General features: G+C 36.8%; 1 protein-coding gene across 2 annotated transcripts in view; it reads right to left on the reverse strand.

The window, feature by feature from the left end:
* The window catches only part of LOC140982548 (probable metal-nicotianamine transporter YSL7), a 39,007-nt gene extending 20,277 nt beyond the window's left edge, over positions 1-18,730 (reverse strand). Inside the window, exons 1-5 of one of the 2 annotated variants that reach the window (XR_012176302.1) lie at positions 18,133-18,730; positions 17,376-17,530; positions 17,049-17,281; positions 16,668-16,857; positions 15,388-16,541 (exon numbers count right to left, since the gene is read on the reverse strand). Coding sequence is in view for 1 of the 2 variants with exons in the window: in XM_073449103.1 (XP_073305204.1) it covers positions 15,444-16,541; positions 16,668-16,857; positions 17,049-17,281; positions 17,376-17,530; positions 18,133-18,502 (2,046 nt within the window). In the remaining variant the exon portion in view is untranslated. Of the gene's footprint in view, positions 1-15,328; positions 16,542-16,667; positions 16,858-17,048; positions 17,282-17,375; positions 17,531-18,132 lie in introns of those variants that run through there. The other variant, XM_073449103.1, reaches the window with a different exon arrangement.
* Positions 18,731-19,897: the final 1,167 nt, after the last annotated feature.

Raw genomic sequence — 19,897 nt, forward strand, 5'->3', positions numbered from 1 at the left:
GCTAGCACATAAGAACGAGCATCCTTAAATAGAGTTGGCCAATAAAAGCCACATTCGAGTACCTTAGATGCCGTCCTGGTTGGTCCGAAGTGACCACCTACCTCACGGTCATGACAATGATGGAGAATTTGCCCAAACTCCTCCTCTGCAACACATCTTCTTATCATAGAATCTGCACAAATTTTAAACAAAAACGGTTCCTCCCAAAAGTAATATTTCACGTCAGAGAAGAATTTCTTTCGTTGGTGAAATGATAAATTAGGTGGTGGAGTGCCTGTGACAAGAAAGTTAGCAAAATTCGCATACCAAGGACAGTGTCTCACCTCAAATAGTTGCTCATCAGGAAACCAATCATTTATAGCATGATCTACACTGTCATTACTAACCAACTCCAACCTAGACAGATGATCCGCCACAACGTTCTCAACACCCTTCTTATCTTTTATTTCTAAATCAAATTCTTGTAGCAACAAAATCCATCGAAGAAGGCGTGGCTTTGCATCTTTTTTAGCAAGTAAATATTTAAGTGCAGAGTGATCGGTGTAAACAATGACTTTGGACAGAACAAGATATGAGTGAAATTTGTCGAGAGCAAATACTACTGCAAGTAATTCCTTTTCAGTTGTTGCATAATTCAATTGAGCCTCATCTAAGGTCTTACTTGCGTAGTAGATTGTATGAAATACCTTGTTTTGCCGCTGGCCAAGCACAGCTCCCACCGCACTATCACTGGCATCGCACATTACCTCGAATGGTAGATCCCAATCTGGGGCCACCAAGACAGGAGCCGTCACCAAGCGCTCCTTCAAATCCTCGTATGCCTGTAAACAGTCAGAATTAAAATCAAATGGCACATCTTTCATAAGTAAGGAAGATAGAGGTTTGGCAATTTTAGAAAAATCTTTGATAAAACGTCGATAAAAACCGGCGTGGCCTAGAAAACTTCTAACTCCCTTTATGGATGTCGGAGGCGGTAGGTTCTTGATAACTTTGACTTTTGCCTTGTCCACCGCTATTCCGTTCTCCGAAATCTTGTGCCCTAGGACAATTCCCTCTTGTACCATGAAATGACACTTCTCCCAATTGAGTACCAGGTTCGTCTCCTCGCATCTCTTCAACACAGATCTCAAATTCTGCAAACACTCATCAAACATTGCACCAAAGATAGAAAAGTCATCCATAAATATTTCAAGAAAAGTTTCAATCATATCATGGAATATAGCAGTCATACACCGCTGAAATGTAGCCGGTGCATTACAAAGACCAAAAGGCATACGGCGAAAAGCAAAAGTCCCATAAGGACAAGTGAACGTGGTTTTCTCTTGATCCTCAGGTGCAATAGTGATTTGATTATAACCAGAATACCCATCCAAAAAACAATAAAACTCGTGACCCGCTAACCTCTCAAGCATTTGATCAATAAAGAGAAGGGGAAAGTGGTCTTTACAGGTGGCATCATTTAATTTCCTATAATCAATGCACACACGCCATCCCGTAACAGTCCTAGTGGGTATTAATTCATTATTTTCATTTGTGATCACAGTAATCCCACCTTTTTTCGGCACACACTGAACAGGGCTTACCCATGCACTATTAGATATAGGATAGATAATAACTGCATCGAGAAGCTTAATCGTTTCAGCCTTTACTACCTCTTGCATCTTTGGATTCAATCTTCTCTGAGGTTGCCCAAGAGGTGAGTATTTGTCTTCCATCAAAATCTTGTGCATGCAAACTGATGGATTGATCCTTTTGATATCTGTCACCTTCCACGCAAATGCACTCTTGTGCGCTTTCAAAACTTCCAACAGTTTGTCCTCCATAACATCTGTCAAAGCAGCAGAAATAATGACATGTAAAGTGTTATTCGCACCTAGGTATGCATACTTGAGGTGTGGAGGTAGTGGTTTTAGCTCAAGTGTTGGTGGGTCCTCGATGCTTGACTTTGGCGGTGTCAAATCCCTTCGCTCACCTAAATCCTCTAGTCGCATCTTCATTGGTTTTCTCCATGGATGGTTTGCATTAAAGTATGCCACTATTTCAGCTTTTTCTTCATCCAATTCATCTTCGCCCATTTCAGTAGTGAGAGTGGCCTCCAAGGGGTCCCTAAGAGCGTCCTGCACATAGTTAGACACAAGAGAATCAATAGCATCAATTCTATAACAACTATCAGCAAGCAATGTGTGCTTAAGTGTATTAAAAACGTCAAAAGTAATCTCCTCTTCCCCCACTCTCAATCTTAACTTCCCTTCCTGTACATTAATCAGAGCCTTGCCAGTTGCAAGGAACGGTCTCCCCAAAATTAGAGGCATCTCCATGTCCTCCTCCATGTCGAGCACCACAAAATCTGCAGGAAAGATAACTTTGTCCCCCTTAACTAACACATCCTCAATCACTCCTCTTGGATACTTGACGGATCTGTCAGCCAGTTGGAACGACATCCTTGTCGGCTTAGGTTCTCCCAATCCAAGTTTCCTGAACACAGAAAAAGGCATGAGGTTGATACTTGCACCAAGATCACATAACGCTTTCTGAAAAACGACATCACCAATCATGCAAGGAATAGAAAAACTCCCTGGATCTTTGAGTTTGGGTGGGATCTTGTTTTGCACCAAAGCAGAGCAGTTTTCAGTTAGACTTACCGTAATGTGATCCTCCAATTTTCTCTTGTTCGCTAAGATGTCCTTCAAAAATTTAGCATAACTAGGCATTTGCATCAAAGCATCGGCAAAAGGAATATTGATATGCAACTTTTTAAATACCTCTAGAAACTTACCAAATTGTGCATCTAGTTTTGCTTTTTTCAATGCTGCAGGGAAGGGTGGAGGGATAACAATCTTAGACTATGCAGTGGGTGCTGGTGTAGAGTTAGAAGACTTACCTTTAGATGTTGCAGTCTGCTCATCCTTCGTTTGACTTTTTTCTTTTTCCCTTGACTCTAGAATCTTTCCACTCTTCAACTCAATGGCCTTCACTTGCTCTTTTGGATTAGTCTCCGTGTTACTAAGCAAGGTGCCCGGCTCTCTACTTGCTATCATTTTGGCTAACTGCCCAATTTGATTCTCGAGTCCTTTTATCGATGCATCTTGGTTTTGGAGTCTAGTTTCAGTGGATGAAATGAACTTCGACATCATTTGCTCCAAGTTTGATTTTTCATTTCTAGTTTCCTGTCGATACATCGGTTGCTTACTATACTGCTGTCCTCCTTGTGGTCGCGTCTGATTGCCTTGGCCACCCCATGAGAAGTTGGGGTGTTGTCTCCATCCAGGATTATATGTATTTGAATAAGGATCATTCCTCGGACGGTTTTGAATCCCCACTTGATTCACTGGTGCCTCCTCATTTACATAGAACGGACCACTGTCTTGACAGTCTTTAACATAGTGTTCCCCGCCGCATTTTTCACAAAATATCTCTTGTAGGAGCATCGCTGTCCCGTTTACGCTCATGCTGTCTATTTTCCTGTTGAGTGCTTCTAATTGTGCAGTGTCTGCTGAAAAGTCAGTTACCTGGTGTATTCCTGCAGTTCTTCGCTGAGTGTTCCTTTCTGATTGAGGATGATAGCTGCTAGCAGCCATCTCCTCTAGTAACTCATACCCCTCCTCGGCCGTTTTCCTCAACAGATTTCCGCAGGCCGCAGCATCTATCATGGTTCGGTTAGATGAAATTAAACCATAGTAAAAAGTTTGGACCACTAACCCAAGAGGTAACTCATGATGTGGGCATCTTCGCAATAAGTCTTTGTAGCGCTCCCACGCCTCGTAGAGTGACTCCTGCTCAAATTGAGAGAAGGTGGTTATGTCCGCTCGCAGCTTCATGGTTTTTGATGGGGGAAAGTACTTTAAGAGGAATGCCTTGGCCATATCATCCCAAGTTGTGATTGAACCTGCAGGTAAACAATTCAACCAAGATTTAGCTTTATCACGCAAAGAGAATGGAAATAAACGTAGTCTAACAGCATCATCTGAAACTCCATTAAATTTAAAAGTATCGCAAATTTCTAAGAAGTCGGCGATGTGAGTGTTCGGATCATCCAGCGCATTCCCCCCGAATTGGACAGTGTTCTGGATCATTTGAATTATTGCTGGCTTGATCTCAAACTGGTTTGCCCTGACTGTTGGGCGCACTATGCTTGGACGTGCCCCGTCAAGCGACGGTTGTGCATACTCAAGCATGGGTATGCGCCTTGGCTCTTCGATCCTTAGATCTTCGTGATGCTCCTCCTCACGTTCGTTCCTATTCATTATGTCTCTAAGTCTCTGCTGTTGTTGTCGTCTGCGTAAGGTTCTTTCAATCTCGGGATCGAATATCTCTAGTTCAGACTCGAGAGACCNGCTGTTGGGCGCACTATGCTTGGACGTGCCTCGTAAAGCGCCGGTTGTGCATACTTAAGCATGGGTATGCGCCTTGGCTCTTCGATCCTTAGATCTTCGTGATGCTCCTCCTCACGTTCGTTCCTATTCATTATGTCTCTAAGTCTCTGCTGTTGTTGTCGTCTGCGTAAGGTTCTTTCAATCTCGGGATCGAATATCTCTAGTTCAGACTCGAGAGACCTTGGCATGCACTGGACAAGAGATCTGGAATAGAATACGGAGCGTTAGTTCAAAAAGAAAAATAAAAATAAAAAAANTAATAAAAATATGGTTTTGTATGCTCAAATTTAATCGCAAGTGCACGATGTCAAGTAATAGTATAATGTACGTGAGTACGAGTATCGTTCCACTGAAGACTGTATTTAACAATTATTATTTTCAGTTATTGATCATTTAGCAACGGAAATTGATTTGATTGTTTACACTACTGTTCTTAAACAAGAAATGCAAATAAAAGGATTCAATAAATGCCAAACGAAGATAATATCTAAAATGGTTGATTAAGATTCAATGACAAGACGGATTTGTTGGGAATGTCGGTTCACCTACCCCTCATTAATTAGTTAATTTGTTCGATATTGGTTTACGCTTCCGACAGGATTTCCTATTCAATTGAACACACTCTCTCGAGCTATGCCAAACTAATTCGACTCAATGAAGTAATTAAATATCTTTAATTATTTATCAAGAGTGAATCGCATTTTGATCTATGAAATCCCCTAGTTTTCGACCCTTCGGACTATGACTATCGACGCGTATCCAATTTCATATATCTATGTAAATTGTAGATCCACGGATTATACTACTCGTTCCTATCACAAGTTATTCTCTCGAACTCACTCGCAATATGAAAACGTTGTTAAAATTAGCTATGTTCTAACAACACGAAGAAAACAATAGTATAATCAAGAATAAACCAGAAATCGAAACTGAATTCAATTAATTCAACGTTTTGGGGTAGGATCCCCTCAAATCCCAACAAATATGAAAGTTAGCTACTAGAAATCATGATTGAAATCAACAAAACAAAGTTTAGAAAATAAAAACTAAGTTAGAAATACTAGAATCGACGAAAAACGCAAAGAACGGTGCCCGGAAAGTGTCGAATCTTCAATCCAAGCGCTCAATCCTCTCCAAAGCTTGTCTTGAATCTTCAACAATGTCTGAATAATCCTCAAATCTCGACCCTCTCCTTGCCATATCAGCCACCATCCCAAAATAAGGAAAAAAATCGGCTGCCAAATCTTGCCAAAATTAAGTGGCGCTCGGGCGGTAGAGAATTACCGCTCGAGCGCCACACATTCTGTAAAACAAGTGCGGAGTTCATCTTTCGGCGCTCGGGCGGTAGAGAATTACCGCTCGAGCGCCACATACTCTGTAGTTTTTCTCCTTTGAGTCGCTTCTCGCGCTCGGGCGGTAGAATTTCACCGCCCGAGCGCCGTCTTTTCTGTCCCGAAACTTCTTGTTGGCACACTTTGCTCCGATTTCCAGCCAGTTTACCTGCCAATTCGATACGCCCAGGTGAGACATGATCAAATGAAAATGTTTACTCTACAATGCACAAAATGTAAACAAAAAGTACGCATGCACAATGCAAACACACACAAACTAATGCCACAAAACACGTAAAAACTACTACTATCAGGGGGCCATTCGAGACATGAAGCAACATATACATATACTTGAATTCGAATTTACATAGCATATCGTAACTTGAATAATAACGAATATTCATATTTCATAATTATAACATGTCATCACATATCATACTCGTATAGCATACTTGTTTAGTACTGAAAGTCATCTCATTTCCATGGTTTCCTGATATCAGTCTCCTATATGTTAATCCTCTAAGGAGTGAGGCCATGTCCAATATGTTAATCCTCTATGGAGTGAGGCCGTACAACGGTTACCATCCCACCATATAAAGGTCATAGTTCGGAAATCCTTTCCCATATCCAATCGAATCCTAACAGTGCTTTGAACATATAATTTGACAAATCTTGAAGGAAATATATGTGAACAAAGAATTATGCTTGAACGAACTTTCAAAAACGAAATAATTCATACGCAACATATTTTAAAACAAACCCACTTACGAAGAACAAGTGTGGCAAAAAAAAGCTCACTTACGAAAAATATATACATAACAAAAGCGCACTTACAAAGGACAAGTGTGCAAATTATAATATAGCAAAAACACACTTACGAAGGACAAGTGTGCAAATTATAATATAGCAAAAACTCACTTACCTCAGATTTGGATGAAAGAACGCGAAAGGTTTATGTACTGGGAGTTCGAAATTCCTTCTGGGTTTGGAATGCAGCAGAGCTTTGCTACTCGGCAGAAATTGGAGAGGAGAGTTTCGAAAATTCAAGAGAGAAAGTTCGAATTTGAGGTGTGAAAATTTTGAATGGAATGGGTTGGTATTTATAGGGGTGGGGTGAAAATCTTTCCATAATTCGGTTGATATTCTTTCCAAAATTTGGAGATGTTCCTTCCATAAATATCGAGATACTCCTTCCATAAATATTGATATGATTCCTTGTTGAGAAAAACTTCCTTGTATGTAATATTTCTTTCCAAGTATGTTGATATTCATCCTTAATTTCGAATTTAAGGTGTATCTCTTGCACTGGATTCAAAATTCATGTATTTATTGGCTTGGAATCTCAAACACCATGTATTATTAATATTTTTGAATTTATTATAACTCGAAAATAAATTTTCATACATGTCTATTAATTAATTATGAACTTAAAATTTTGGGTTCTCACATATATGTTTCAATATTAAGACACTTAAATAACATCATATCTTTGAAAATATAATTAACTGAGATGTTAAAGAAATAAAAAAACTAAAGAATTGTGTTCCTTTAAGCATGAAAAAATTTCAAAAGGAAAACACGTGTCAAATGAAAAACAAAGTAGAAAACACACGTGTAAAATAATTGTTGCAGGTCGGGTATCGGGCCCACGAAGGAAGAAAATTCACAACCACCATCAAACGAGAGGTGATTGTACTGGTGGTATTGGTGATGGATGCAAAGGCAATGAATATTAAACTGCATATTGGTCTCTCTCTGGTATGCTTGTGCATGAAGATATTCTGTATACATGTCTGTTAGACTTTTCAGAAGATCTTTTCACCAATCAATATATGCACATTAATCGATATCTCAATTTGTTAAAGAATTTCTTCTAATAAGACAAAGGTACACGTATATTTTTCTCTCTCATAAATCAACTTTTCAAAAGATTTTATTTACCATATTTGGATACATGATTAAGAGCATTAATTGTGGCGTACCATGGAGGGCAAGGAGACAAAAGCCAGTTTACTTTGTGTAGTGCCCCAAATAATAATATGAGATTATTGGTAATTGTTGGACCAAGTCAAAGTTATAAGAAAAATGTGTAGTAGAAAAAATGAGAACTTTGACCACTAAAGTATACACTTTGACCACACAGTTAAAAATTACATATACATACTATATACATACAAACCCGAATTTACTTTAATTAGAGAGAGAAGGAAGAAGAACCCATTTCCCCAAATCTCATTTCCTTCAACCATTTCTGTCACCACTGTAACAGCTGATGTAGAATCGCCATAACTTTTCCATCCGATATCGAGACTCAAAAATTCTTGAAGAGTTGTGTTCCTAACATCCTAAGATTCTATTTAAGTCATAAATAGTAATTTTTGAACAAGGATTCAGCTGGATCGAAACTGCTGTTTTTCAGCTCGTTTCTGAGCAGCTTCTTTTCCGATTCGGTGAGCTTTTGTCTTAAATTTCTTGGTTTAATAATGGCATATAACGTTAATTTATAGTTTGATCTAAATAGAACTTTTAGTGCTTTGTGTTGGTTGTCCCTGGATACTGGAATAATCGAATTCCAGTTAGTAATGAATTTGATATGAATTTTCTACCAATGTGTCAAAACCATATTTTGTGTTTGAGGTGTGTAGCAAAACTGATGTATTTTGGGCATATGACCTTTGTGCATTCGGATTATGGATTAATAAAAGTTATAGAACATTGTCTTTTCTTCGAAATGGTACCAGATTGGTTTGATTCTATTGGGTATTGAGGAAGTTATGCTCAAAATACTAAAATGTGCTAGATACGTACTGATGCAGAATTCGTGAGAATTATGTTGTATGTTTCAGGTTATGAACTACTGGGTAAATTGTTTTGTTTGTCAAAACTTTGTGAAGAATAATAATTGGACTTTGAGTTTCTCGCATATCCAATTTGTGGATCTTGATTTGAAGCAATATTGAATTAATTATGAATTTTGTGTCAAAAACTGCTCTGGTTGGATAAATGATCTGAGTTCTTGACTGATGTATTTTCAGATTCGGTTGTAGTATTGACTTGGTTTGCCTCAAGATTATTTACTTTAAGTTGGTTAATAGCAAATCGAGGTTTGTTTATTAGCATATCATATTTTTAGTTGGTTTTCGGTCGAAATCTTGGATGGAACGGGAATTTAGTTGATATTATATTTTTGTTGATATTATAGTAGACTTCGAGTATTCAAGACTTCTCAACCACACATTTCGATCTCTTTTGGTAATATTTGAAAGGTATGTTACGGTTAATAACATACGAGGTAAAATTATTGTTAGGATCGGTTAAGTTTGTTAAAGTGTTTAGAAGAGGCGGTTGAATAAACACTTATGATTGTTGTATTCTTTTCTAAAATGTGAATCAATTATTTGAGTAACTGATCCTAGAATCTTGTTTGTCAATATAGATCAGTCAACTGATAAAAGTGCGGTATCATACTGAAATATAAATTGAATACTTAAGATATATATTGTGTAAAACTGAAATGAAATATAAATTGAATACTTAAGATATATATTGTGTAAAACTGAAATGATAACTGAAATGAACACAAGAAATTTTTCTAGATGTTCGAAGACTTCAAATATTACTACGTCACCCCTTTTATCATAAGGATATGATTTCACTAAAAGACTTTGATATATTATAACATATTGTAATAATCCACTTCAGTTGGTCTTACACACTGCCAAACTAAAACTCTTAGTTTAACAAATCTTATACAGTTATAAATTGAAAGGTACTCTAACTGGTAGCCTGAATGCTACTGATAAATACAAAGATTGTAGAGCTTAAATGTGCAATCTGAAAACTTGATAATATACTCGTGAAGCGTATCGCAAAGGATTGAAGGTTGTAGTTTGATTGCTTCGTGTGTTCGCTTGTTTTTCAGTCATCACTCTTTTTCAATTGACTCGATCAGCTATATATAGTCTCCGATGTCAATGGTTGTATTGAATGCATTTAATGACCATTTAATGACAAATATATGTTGAATCGTCGTGTAGTAACTTTATCTGACAGTAGTACGAGGTATCCAGTCTGTTCTGTTCTGATACAACTGTTCTGCTTTGGTACGACCTGTCAGTCTGTCTGCTGATACTTCAACGGATGACGTGGTCAACTGATTAGAGGTCAACTGATCTGCCGATCAGTTCAGTTGGACATTATCAGTTGTAGCTGATGTCCTATTAGTTAGTACGTGGAAATCAGTCAATCATAATTTTCACCACCCTCTGATGAAAAATGGGAAATCTAATTTCCTTAGTGAGTACGTAAGACCCAATTGCAAAATCATGATCGCGAATAATATCAGTCAATTATAATTTTCAAAAGGTAGAGCCCAATTGCAACTCCTTGTAACTCTTACGTAATTTTGCCTCACGTTTGAGAAGGGTCCAATAATATGATCCCCTTTCTCTTCACGTGTGGAGCCCGGCATGTTAATGGACATTCGCCATGAGATCTCCCAATAATATGAGCCTAAGTCATTGGAGTTCCACGTAGTTCACATCAAATATGTCAGTGGAAGTCACAGCTTTCCGGCGTCCAGGCCTCCCCAATAATATGAGCCAAACACTGACCGTGAGTAGCGTTCATCATGCAATCACCGTTGATGGAAGGCAATGAATTATTAAACTTTCTTTTAATTATCTTTTTAAAGGGCTTGATTTAAATTTTGGGTCTCATCCTAAATGAGGGATTTTAATTTTAAAATTTTGTCTCACCAATAATTTTAAAACTCGTGTCATGATTGTTTGTATGATTGTCGGATTCATGCAACTCTTGTTATTATATTAATAATAATACACATACTGATTATTTATAATATATCACATACATCATAAATAATAAAGGATGATCGATAACCGAGAGCTAATTGATCCATACGAGCCACATACGGATCCTTTTCCATAATCTAGGTAAATGCAGGGATGCAAATGCAACATTACATAAGTTTCCAATATTTTACATATCTTCGATCTTCAAAACTCCTTCCGAGGATCGGGCCCACCATCTTCAAATCTTGATGTCCCATTAATTCTAATATTTACATTAAATATCCATGACACATTAGGATACAAATTTAGGGGGTAAAAACGGACAATAAACCAGGTCCACTTTTAATTATCAAATAATCAAAAAATTGCAACACGTAAAATATCCTCACATATACTTAGCACATTGGTCATGGCTCTCGATCATCTTTTTACCATATAATATCATATATTATATAAATCCGATAATATCACATATTATCAATGAATCATGTATCTCGTAAATTATCACTAGCCATCATAATTATCAAATTAAATAAACACTTTTATTTAATTTCAAATAATTAATTTTCTTGTAAAACATCTTTTACCATAAATATTTAAAATCGTATTTCAATTATTTATTTTGTAAAAAATTAATTTTGTCAAAATTATTGTAAGGGTAAAATCGTCCGTATTTTCATAAAATATCAATTTAACCCAATATTTTGAAAAATTAGAAAATCGCCCCTAGGCCCGAACAATTCAAGCCCACGACACAGTACGGTGCCCGATACATTCTCGGGCAATTGCTCACGTCGCCCGCCCGCTGCTTGATTCGATCGAGCGCAGGCCGTGCTCGTGCCGCGCGCGTCTTCCTGGAACAGTTCCTGGCAGACCCAAAAAAAAAAATTATTTTATTTTATTTTTTTAAAAATCTGTTTTTTGAAAAATAATATTGAAGGGTGTTTTTCTTAAAAATTCTTACGCTGTTATAAATAATAAATTGAACGCAATTTAATTAAAACACACGATTGAAAATAACCTGGCTCTGATACCACTGTTGGGACATCGTATTCTCGCACCCAAGACGCAGCGGAAGTTTAAAAAATTTTTGCTTGGGCGTCGTGTGTTCAAAAATTCATAGGGCGTTTAAAATTATACCTTTGCGTTCTCAACCCTGGACTCCTAACTATTCCGGTGTTTAGACGGATATAACCCTTCTTGTGTATCGCTACGAATGGCTCTTCTCCTTTGATCGTCTTATTAGGTCTACGATCGAAGACTGTCTTCCTCTCTTGGTTCGCACTAGAAAATCCAAACGATTTATGCGTTGAGATTGTAACCTCCGAATTTCCAAAATCCGGAGACGAAGCATCGCGGCGGTTGAAGAAGGGAGTGGCTGAAACTTTCACAAAAAATTTGTACATTGGCCGAGAGCTCCATGATTCACAATCATGGTTTTTGTGCTAATATTCTTAATCAAATATTATTGATTCTTAATCAAATATTAAGCAAATCTAATTTGCTTTTTATTGCCAAAATTTCTTTTATTTTCCTTATGGTGGCTGTGAGTTTATTTGTGAAATTGGGAAGGATTTTTCATTATATTTATATTTTCATATTATTAATATGTAAAATATTTATAAAATTTTAATAATACATGATATATTAATATCATATATACACATATTTTATATCACCATATAAAATATATATAAATTAAATTAAATAACCATTATTTAATTTATATAATTAACTCATATGTTAATTAAACTCTAGACTCTTTTAGAACATATTTATGAGATTTTGTGCATGTTAGTAGTCATCACTACTAGCACAATCATTTAATTAGTAAACTCTTAATTCACTAAATAAATTATTACGAACTCATTATAACCTCGATCGATAATCCGAAAGCGCCGATGTATCAAGGATACAAGCTTGTTCATATAATAAAAAAACGAAAATTTCGAACATCAAAATTTTCACTTACCATATTGAGCGATTGCCAGATTAGTGAACTCTTTCATAAAACAGGCAGTTCCACTCTCCTTCCTTAATTAGCAATCAAGCTAACTTCCATTTCTTCCATCTTATGGAATTAGCTTATAAATTTTTTTATAAGTATCTTGTTTGATCTACATCAAACTATAGTTGTCAAATTTCTATTCCTTGAACTTTGACTTTCTCAACGAGAACACAGAATCTGATACTTGTGTAATCCTCAATGGTTCAGGGATACAACCATCCGTGGGTTCACATCTCTATGTGATTCAGAATAACATTTATTCTTATTCGGGCTTACCCTAGTTATCCCCATTCTTTTCATCAACACACTGATCAAGAATGTCAGAACTCATTTCTGATCGCACCATCGGATCATGGTAAGAGCGTCTAGTAGCATCGCCTCATGATCCCCTAGGTATCACTGATAGTGTCTGCAAGAACCTTGAGTCATGGTTAGCGTACAGTACGGTCCTTTCAGCACATATATCCTGATCGAATTTACAACCATTGACATATCGAGAGTTGCATATGAATTCGATAGCGATACGATTTATTTTTGAGCACTAACAGTGTCATGGTATGTGCAACTAGGAAAACACTTTTCCCTAAAGCACATTGCTTGCTCTGTCTAGAGATTCCTTGCACTATTAACTCATCAGATCAAGTAGGATATCTTCACTAGTAGACGAACGGTGAATCTCCGACTACAATGCATTTGCTCTTACGTATTTCGAAACAACACCCAACCTCGCCACCTGATGACCCTCAATGGAGTTGGGAAACGGATCAAAGTGCATGCTAGTACGTATAACCTTTACATTGTCCTGGGTCAAAGGACTAATAGTGTACAACCATAACTCTGGACTATTCCACTCGATAAGTGAGAACCACTTAGATAGTCCGAGGGAGGGTTGTTCAGTGCATCATAATATGATCACCCATATGTGTGAATGGACATCTCCATGCTTTTGCTAATGAAACATGATGTTTACATCACAATGCTAGTATCAAGCTCGAGCGACCTTTATTCTTGCTTTAGACGGTTGATTCGACTAAGAACCTGTTTAGAATATACGGTACAATTTCTAATGAGTTTCATGATCTTACGTTGCGATGCAAACCTCATGGTATATATTATATATTTAAGAACTTTATCTATGCAATTTGCATGAGTATACAGATAAAGTATAATGCCATAATCGAATGAAATCCAAAAATATTATTAAAATAAAGATTGTTTTAAATTAGAGTCAATAAAAGCCCGAGCCACAAGTTGGCTTGCTGGGCACCTACTCTGACAGTTGCACCACGAGTTTGATTAGCATGAGCTCGAGTATCAGGCTGCTTCAGATGTCTAGGTTTATAGTCATGCACTTGATAGAATCCATTGTGTGACCTAGAAAATGATAATGAGAACTAACTGGTTTATCGGTTTTATTAATACATGGTGGAAGGGGTTGCTCTGCTACTGAACAATGTGAACCAAGTGCGCAACCGGAGGAGAAGTCGCATATATAAGCAAAAGTAAAGCATTCAACTTCTTTCAAAGTTTGAAACAACAAAATTTCAAAAGAAAATCAATGACAACAAAAAATTACAATGAGATCCAAATTTGTCTAAGCCAATATATTGAGATTACAAAGAATTTTGATGTTTTTGATTGGTGTAAAGTAAATTCTCAACTTTATTCAGTGTTAGCTGCAATTACAAGAGATGTCCTACCCGTTCAAAGTTCAAGTGTTGCTTCCCAATCGGCATTTTCATTATGTGAAAAAATCATTGGTGAACAAAAAAATAATTTAAAGTCATAGACACTTAGCATGCTAGTATGCCTATAAGATTGTGTTGCAGCCGAAAAAAAGAATAGGATTGCTTGAGCAATCGACGAATTTCAAATCTCAAGTTCCGACGAAGATTCGAAGTATTTAAAATATATTTTAGTAAATCGTGATTAATTTTAGATGTTCAATTATAAAATAAATGTTTAAGTTATTTTATTTTTTTGATTAGTCAGTATTATTTCAACTCAAAATACTAAATAAAAAAATGTCCATTAATTAAAAGTAATTTTATATTAAAAATAATAATATTCGAACCCGGAACCTGGAACCGATTCGAACCGGACCAGAAATTGAACCAGCCCACCTTGGAACTGGCACGGGTTCGGAACCGGTTCCGACCGGTTACCGTACCTCATGGTCCAGAACTGGTCGGAATCGGACCGGAACCGGAACCCATGAACCGATAAGCATGCCTACCGGACACTTCCAATAGTCATTGCCTTCTCTTCATCCCCAAAGTTCGTGCAGACTGCAGCCTGTTAATGTACTGATTTCTGGTCTGGGAACTTCAGGCTTGATGTTGATGCAGGGTACCATGACTAAAAGCTGTCCAAAAGCTGAATTCTTCTTTGGAGTTTCGCAACCATGAAGGTCCCTTATTTCCAACATTTTAGATATTGTTAATTCTTGAAAGTTTAAGAAGATTTGTCATGTTAGTAGATGTGCAAATAAGGTATGGTTTACATTCCTGCGTAATTCACTTTTTCTCACCTTTCACCTTTGTCTTAGGTTAAAGGTTCTTACTCATCTTGATTAATGGATATAGCTATTTCCGACTTATCTAAAGATTAGTTAGTTTCTCCGGATAAAAAAAAAAATGAAATCGACATTAATTAAATTTATTATGATATTATGATTTTAATTATAATATGTTGCTAAGTACTTGACTGATTAATTTTATTTAATTTTTATAAAAATCGAATAATTGTTTAATAATCTTATGCAAAATATTCATAAATTTAATAATACAAATAAGAATAGTATCAAGCTTAATTATGAATCTACATTTTAGAATATTTGTCCCAAACCAAAAACAACTGAAAACACAAATATTGAAACTAGAGCAGTAAACTTGACGAGAAATTCATAAATTTTTCACATTCAACCATGAAGGAAACCATCCACCTTGGTGTTAACTGAGTAAGACAAAAACTTCATGCACATAGGTGAGTTAACCCCAGATAGAGCCAATATAGCAGCAGGTATTCCCCACAAAGAATCCCCACAGATCAATCCTGAAGCAACCGCTGGTCCATATTCCTTTGCACTCTTCTTTCTCTGCCTCTCCCACATGAACAGAATGAAGCTTCCAACACACATGTCTATGGCGAAATACGCCCCGAGGTAGAAAGGTATAGCCATGCACATTGGGCTCGGTATGAACTTGTAAATCTTGATGTCACATTTCTTCATGATTTCAATCAGCACATTTATCACCATAGCCGAGACAAAGAACACGATCATCAGAGTCAAGCAGTGCTTGGGTAGTGCGGAGAAGCCTTCGACTCCTAACTTAGCGATTGCACGGTACATATTAGCGAATGGTGCAGGATACGAGCTATTTTGACCTCCGACATCGTATGCTTTGTAGAAGAACCAGAACACGAGAGGCGACATGATGCAGCCGAGGGCTGTGCCATAAACTTGGCCGAAAAACATAGAGCGGGGGGATGATAGAGTTAAGTATCCAGTCTTGAAATCTTGCATCAGATCAGAGGCTGTGGACACAATGCTCATCATCACACCGCAAGAGGCGAGCCCAGCAATGATCCCACCATGATCTAAACCGACCCATGAGCTGAAAATGAGTATAGCGAGTTTTCCATAGTTTGAGGCCAAAGACCAGTCTGTTAGGCCACAACCATAGGCGTTGCAGAAGGCTAGAACGGGTGCGACAATATACGCTACAAGTATGTGGTACCATTTTAGCTGATGAAATATCACAGGTATTAATCCGACTGATAAGGCTGCCAATAGGATGTATCCAGTTATGGCAGCTGCATTTGGTATTTGATCTTTCAAGAAATACTCTTTTCTCTTTTTTTCATCATAATCTCCACTCGGCTGTTCTTCCTCCATGGCGTCATTTACATGTCTCTGTTGTGATCGTTGTGCCATGAAATTTTTTACGGAGACTATCACCATGTAGACTGCATGAAATAGGCCATCGCCAAGCATCATTGAAATAGCAATAAAGACCTGTTCAAGAAAATCCCATCGTTGATCAAAGCTTTTTTTACTAAGAACGAATGTGAGAGGACTGATCAAGAAAGTTACAGAGAAGACGATGTTTGAGGTTATAGTTACAGCTTACTTAGTTCTTACCCTGTATCCTTGAATTCCATGAATATCGCTCCCTTTAAGACCAGACTCATACCAGATACCTTCCTTGGTCTGGATTAACGGCCACATCACTCCCCAAGAAAGAATAGCGCCAACGAGTAAGGATACATTAACCATGTAAGGGCAAATCATACCAACACCAACATATGTAGTTGAGAAATCAAAGTTGAACCTGGAATAGAACAATGTTAAAAAAATATCATAAAAGGACCCACAAGCTAAAAACCTGCTAGCTCCACATCAAATGGCGTTTAAATTAATCCTGGTCCATAAGAACTTCGTTTTTTCCATTGAAAATACGTTTGTGGCATATACGAGTACGCTTTGCATGATTCGAAAACAAAATTTAATAACAGACCAAACCTTTGTTTCAAAGCTTGGAGACCAAATGTAGGAAAGCTATCGAATCCACAGCCGTCACCAGCAGAGAAGAACCACTTGAAACATGCAAACATAAAGCTACCAACGAAGGTTTTGAAAAGACACAGCACTTGTTTCTTGGCTAGCTTGGCTCCTTTAGGAGTGTGAAAACTGTTGATAAGGTATGCTGTGGCAGTTCCACTGGGGTATGACAATTTGTACTTCAAGATCATCACCTAAAATTTCAAAACTCCAGGTAAATATGACAGCAAATTGAACCATGATCATTGAATTCTTGTTTTCTAAAAGAAAAATTTATTAAGATCAAACCTTTCTGAGTGGTACTATTGAGAACAACCCCACAAAGCTAACAACAAAAAGGTATCCAATCATCCATCCAACAGAGAGTTCCTTCACATTTACTGCAGCGGTTCCAGCTGCGGCAATCTTCGGAGTCATTGCAAGCAGATAACTTCCTGTACCACCTGCACATATCACCATTTAACGTTAATGGATTCATCTTGCATCATTAATTAGTTTCTTGGCTTATTTAATAACAAAGACACTAAGTCTTTACCGATGTCGGTATATGGATACAACAAATAACCAAGATAAAGCTCGGGAGGATACATCTAGTTAGTTCATGCACTTGTATATACACATACATATAATTGTACCATTACATATTTTATGTAAAATATCTAAATCTAAAACAGTAACACAAAGATCATGCTGCACATCACCAAAATAACACATAATCCACTGCTCGCCAATCCTATTATAAAACTCAAATCTGAAAGTATGGATTCATCGTTAAATTGTTAATCAAACACTAAAATTGCAGAGTAAAAGGTAATTCATTTGTCCAAATTAGTATTGAATTACGAAACAAATAAAATGGATTTTAAATATAGTTTTTCCATAGAAGGATTTGCAATTCATAGTATACCAAACAAACCCAATAACATAAAAACATGGAATATCACACACACACACACACACACACACACACACACACACACAACACACAACACACACACACACACACATTTCAAGAATTTGTCGAAGCATTGAGTGAGAAACATACTGCTAAAAGCTATGCCAGAAGATGCAACGATACAAGTTTGTATGACGGTGTTCTCCTGTCTGGTAAAGGGTTGCTTCAAAAGACCACACTTTTCGGCCAAAGCAGTCCAACTCCTCACCATTGCAAACCCGATAAGCCCCGCCGCCACGTTCAGAGAAGGTATAACCCCCGTCGTCAGATTCAACTTGCACACGATCACATTGAACACAAGGCTCAACAACAGACTCGTCACCATTGATCGGATCGTTATCTGTTTCCCCCAAGACGGAACCGCCGTGTCCTCAAAGGTCTTCTCCATCGCCACCTCCTCTTCGCTGTGAACCTCTCCGCTTGCCCTGCCGCCCTCGATATCTTTCGTTTCGTGCTCCATTATATTTTACCAGTAAAACCCAGATTTTTTTTCCTCAATCAATAAGACGAAAAGTCAGCAAATATGCCACAAGATTACGCAGAATGGCGAATTTATAGAGAATCGAAAGAGAGATTGGGGGAATCAGTATCATAAACCAAGTACAAGTATATAACCGATAACAAAACGCTCCGGTTATCGGACTGAGGAGACTAAGAGGCTTGCTTGCATGTATATATCGGGTAACGTATGAACATGATTTTTTATTTTTGGAACTAAAATATGAATTCATAATCAATAATAATAACTGATTAAATCAAATAAAATCGTATTCTTTGTATTAAAAGCTGTCAATGAGAAGAATTACCAAAAACACGCCATAATAATTAATACTAATCTTGCACACACGGAAAACTATCGAAAATAAATTTTTTCATACCATTATTTAACATTGACTTAAATTTCATAATTTAACTTTTCTGGGATAAAAATTAAGTTTTCCTTTTTTTTAAAAATAATATATAATCATATTGTAGTTTGAAATTTTATATTTAAATGTAGGTTATACCATAATTGTAAAAAAAAGGGGAAATTGGCCTTGAGTACTCAGCCGTCGATTTTTTTTGTGTTCAGTCCCTGGGTACATTTTTAATACNCAGTACTCAGCCGTCGATTTTTTTGTGTTCAGTCCCTGGGTACATTTTTAATACCACATTTCACATGAAGTGTACTACATTTTGTATGACATAGTACCATAATTTTGTGGGTAGGGAGTGAAACCAAAGAAATATTTTGATTGGAGATTTTTCACCAATTTTCCCTAAAAAAAAACGAGAAACTAAATTATAATTTGAAAGGATAGAAATAAAAAAAAAAAATCAAACCATGATAGATTTTTTTTCTTTATTATAAAATTTCTTAATAATATAATAAAAATTTATTATCGTGTTCGGGAGAATTTGTAAATTCCCCCATAGGGCTAATTTCTAATTTTAAAAAAAAAACAAAAGAAAAAACCTCGTTATCTGCCCTCCTATATCCTCTACTCTGGCAGCCCCGCCATTGTTGCGTGGAATTTCTGACATCGTCCTAAAATTGCAGTGTCTATTTTACTATTTTTGTCAAAATATCTATTTTTATTTTTACGCTCAAAATGCTACAAATTTTAATATATTAAACCTACTGATAAAACTTCACTCTTTACCGCTATTTCCCTTCTGTTAAAGATCAAATGAAAATCTTATTTTTATTCTTGAATCCTTGAATCAACATTATTTAGCAAGAGACTATTTACCAAAAGTTATAACCAGTGATAAAAATACAATTTAGATATTTTAAGTTGTATAACAATTCAACTATCACATTTTGTTTACTTTTACAACATGAACCGTACTTATCGTACCCCAACAATCCTTA

This window comes from Primulina huaijiensis, chromosome 8 (genome assembly GCF_012295235.1).
Source record: "Primulina huaijiensis isolate GDHJ02 chromosome 8, ASM1229523v2, whole genome shotgun sequence".
NCBI classification, from domain to species: domain Eukaryota; kingdom Viridiplantae; phylum Streptophyta; class Magnoliopsida; order Lamiales; family Gesneriaceae; genus Primulina; species Primulina huaijiensis.